Source organism: Loa loa (genome assembly GCF_000183805.2).
Source record: "Loa loa unplaced genomic scaffold supercont3.743, whole genome shotgun sequence".
Lineage (NCBI taxonomy): Eukaryota > Metazoa > Nematoda > Chromadorea > Rhabditida > Onchocercidae > Loa > Loa loa.
Window position 1 is genome coordinate 1 of NW_018108923.1, and position 4,232 is coordinate 4,232.

Below are 4,232 nucleotides of genomic sequence, written 5' to 3' on the forward strand. Positions count from 1 at the left end.
GCAGAAGAGTTATGTTTTTTGTTAATTTTTAAAGATTTTTGTTAAATTTAAAGAAATGTTTACAAAACTAATCAATAATTATGCATATTTTAATGAAATTAATAATAAATTGTCATTCAAGAGAAGATTGCAAAATGGCAGAGTTGTAAATAACCAATAGCAAAATGATGATGATGATGATGATGTATTGGTGTCGTCGTAATAGCATACTAATAAATGAGGACAGATGAAGCATGACAGAGGACATTAAACCTTCCAATTTTTCGTTTTTATCCTCCGCCCATTTCCATCATAAATATTAACCAAAACTGTGCTGTTGAATTTCCTTGCTAAATTAGCTCAAAATGCATAACATTTATCATTAATCATTTCATTTGTTTTTATTAAAAAAAAAAAATCTTACCATTACCATTTTCATCATGTGACAATTTTTTTTTTTTGGATATTTGCATTTGATATTTGTTGTCGATTGGATAATTTATTAAGAATATATATAATTTTTGTTTTATTTTAAATGTTATTCAAATTTAACTTAACATTGAGAAATTATTGATGTTAAATCATCCCATTTACATTTAATCATAAATTTAAATTAAGATTTCATAAAGTGCTTATGCAATGAGTGTTTAAAAGAAAGCAGTAAGAAATAATAATATGTAAAATTTTAATAAAAATTTTCGTTATTTGAAAATTTTGGAAAGAATATGGTTAGGTCAGATATAAAATTGGTCTTATTCATTCTCGTGATATTGAATCCAGGTGGGAAGTATTAGTTATTGGTGCCTTGGGCAGACTGTCACCGTTGGCTAACAATAGTGATTTTAACCCCCCCCATCCATGACACCATCCCACCCATTTATTACCAGTATCCTCTTTCTCCTTCCTACTCAGTTTGCTTTCCTCTTCTACTTCCCTCTCTCTACCTTTTCCTGAATTTTCTTCCGCTAATCTCTTTACTTTTAGGACATTTTATAACAATTTATTATACCATTTCACTATTTAACAATAAATCTTTAAACAGTTTAAAACCTTTCAAACTTTACAAATATTTGCGCTAATTAAATAAGTAAACATTTGCAAAGATTTTTTTTTTGTAACTTTTTTTTCTTTTTTCTTTCCATTTAATACTTAATGAAATTTGCTAACTTTTTTTATCATTGATTAATTAATTTTAATTTTTGATTTTTAAATATTTTTAAAAGATTGCAAAAATTACTAATAGCTTTAATGAATACTACGATGTTGTAAATTTTTTCTTTTTTTCATAATTTTAATGATTAAAATAACTCAGATTTTTTATTTACAGCATTTCAAAATTTACCATACTTGAATAGTTATTGATGGAAGGTAGGTAATGCATGACGAAGATTGCCAATTACCAAGCCTTGATTGGCTAACAGATTCCGTAAAACATAAATCATCGACATTACATTTTCCTGATCCTCTTGCATGTCATTTTTCGCAACATTCCAAACATCCGAAAATTCATCATAACCAGGTAAGTGTCTATGTGTATGTGTATGTTTTTTTTTTTTCTTTTTTACCGAATTAAAAACGAAAACTTTAGCAAGTAATTATGCTAACTTCATTCAATTTCTAATTAAATTCAATTTTTGATTTTTCAATTGGAAACGAAAATATGAATGGGAAGGAAACTTGTCCTTGTTCTAAAAAAAAAAAAAAAAAAGAAAATTTTTTAGCTATTACTTATAAATTTTAAAATTTATTTTATAATTTCGCAAATAATTACAGTTGAAAAGTACATGATAATGTAATTTTAAATATGGTTTGAATGTTATTAAATTACCTTACCTAATATTTCAATGCTTATATTATTGATATATTTGATAAATAAACAGTAAACGATATTTGAAGAAAAAAAAAAAAAAATTAAAATCCGCATCATCAAAATTTTCCACATTCCATAAATAATTAATATTATTTTATTTTCTATTTTTTATTTTTTTTTTTTTGAAATAAATATATCATACTCATCTTATCACTATCATCAAATTCTTCCTATCCATTCCAAAATTATTCATTCAAAATTTAATAATGTATTTAAATGAAATCTTATAATTAACATTTATGCTTCCTTTATTAAATGTAGTAGCATAGCAATATCCGTTATATATGCTCATTAGAGAGTATGCAATTACATCGAGCAATAAAATTATGGTCGATACACCTTTAATACTTTATGTTAACGATTATCAAGGATGCAATGTGACACTTAGCTATGTTGCTGCTACTACCTTTTAATATTATAATCGATATGAATAATCCCGGAAATTGTATACCTTTCAAAGAATCGTCCAAAATTTTTCATCGATTCGTCATTATTCATTTCATGAAATATTTCCTTTCATATATTTACATCATAATAAATTATTGTTTTGAAAAATATTCTAATACATTAAAATCATTAAATTAATGAAATTTTTTAAAAAATTGAAATTTTTTTTTCTTTCTTTTTTTTATTCAATTAAATTAATTAGTTATATTTATTTTTAAAATTTATTCAGAAAAGTGCACCAAAAGATGTCGATTTTTCAAAAGAAGCAATAAAGCCACCATATAGTTATGCTGAATTAATAACATTAGCAATGCGACAGCATGGACAAAGTAAAGTATTACTTAGTGATATTTATGATTATGTGAGAAAAAATTTTGCATGGTATCGTAAAACCGATATCACATGGCAGGTAAGAAAAAAAATGCTCCTCTATTTTATTCGTTTTTTTTTTTTTTTTTTTCAAGTATTATTGAATTGTAATTTTCAATTGAAATGAAATTTTCTTTCAATTCCTTTTCTTTTTTTTTTCCTTTATCTCTTAAAGCTTAATAAAATATTGATGAAAAAAAAAAGAAATTTTTAAGAAACCAGTTAGTATATTTCCTAAAGGTATAACAATTACGTGAAAGATAGAAGGAAGGAATGAATTGTTAAGAAGAAGAAGAAGACGAAATGCTTAAATGATAGTAATTACTCGTTTTTTGAACATACAAAATTTTGCTTTATTTGTTTGAAAATGTTAATTTTAAACAATGAAAATGAAAAAAAAAATTAATTCCTGTTGAATTAATTCCTGTTGTTAGTGAAATTAAAAGATGAATGAAAGAAATTTCAGAATTCAATAAGACATAACCTTTCATTGAATAAGCAATTCATTAAATTACCGCGTAAAAAAGGTGAAAAAGGAAAAGGCTCATATTGGATGCTCGATCTTAATGCGTTTGTTTCAAATTTTTTCTTTTTTTTCAATTTTTTATGCTCATCTATTTATTTTTGCAACGAAATTTGAAAAAAAAACAATTAATATAACTAAAGAAATCAATTAATATAGATTAAACAAAATTAAATAATTGATATAAATAAAAAATTAATTAATACAGATATATTGAAAGTTGAGTAAAATAAGCGGAAAAAAGGTGAAAATAAAATGATTAATTAAAATTTTGTTCTATAATGAAAATTTCAAAACGAGAATTATGGATGAGAAAAAAAAAGATGGCAAAATGATAATTTTCACATGAAAATGTAAAATTTAATATAAATTAATGAATGGCAAATGTTTTCAACAAAAATGATAATTTTTGATTGTTTATCACTTATAATGAATGATAATCAATAATCAAATAAAATATTTTTCACTTTAAAAAAAAAATGTCCATACAATATTATTTTAAATTGTATATAAAAAATATTTTAGTAAACCTAATTTGTTTTTTCTTTTTTTTTTTGAAAAAGAATTAAATTGTGAAATATCTCAATATGCTTAAATTTTTTTTTTTTCTCAAAAATTTCATTATTGAACAAATGTTCAGTTATTTGAAAGCGATCTATTCAATGTTTAACAACTGAGAGAAAAAAATTGAAAAAGCTTGTTTAAAAATTAAGCTTTTTTTTAAAAATTAAGCTTTTAAAATTAAAATTAGGCATAAAAAATATAATTATTTTTTATTTTTAGGATGGATTCATCTGGTTTAAAAGTGAAAAGGAATGGTTCAGCAACACATAGTAAAATGAAAGTTTTGGAGAAAGGCTGCAAGCCAACTTTAAATCCTGCAGTTTTATCATATTTAAAGAAGCAAAATGAGCCAAAAAGTCTGTTTCAAATTTCCTTCCGCCATTTCGTTTCACAAATAATTTTGAAGCAATTTAGCCATAATTTTTCAGAAATTTAAGCTTGTAGAATATTTGGCGTAAAAAAAAAAAAAAAAAAAAAAAA

General features: G+C 23.4%; 1 protein-coding gene across 1 annotated transcript in view; it reads left to right on the forward strand.

The window, feature by feature from the left end:
* Window positions 1-1,354: 1,354 nt before the first annotated feature.
* Window positions 1,355-4,232, forward strand: part of LOAG_18956 (hypothetical protein) — a gene marked incomplete at its 5' end in the record, with an annotated part of 4,531 nt that continues 1,653 nt past the window's right edge. Inside the window, 4 exons of the mRNA XM_020451617.1 lie at window positions 1,355-1,498; window positions 2,526-2,705; window positions 3,132-3,235; window positions 3,972-4,108. Of these exons, the coding sequence (XP_020304584.1) occupies window positions 1,355-1,498; window positions 2,526-2,705; window positions 3,132-3,235; window positions 3,972-4,108 (565 nt within the window). The remainder of the gene's footprint in view (window positions 1,499-2,525; window positions 2,706-3,131; window positions 3,236-3,971; window positions 4,109-4,232) is intronic.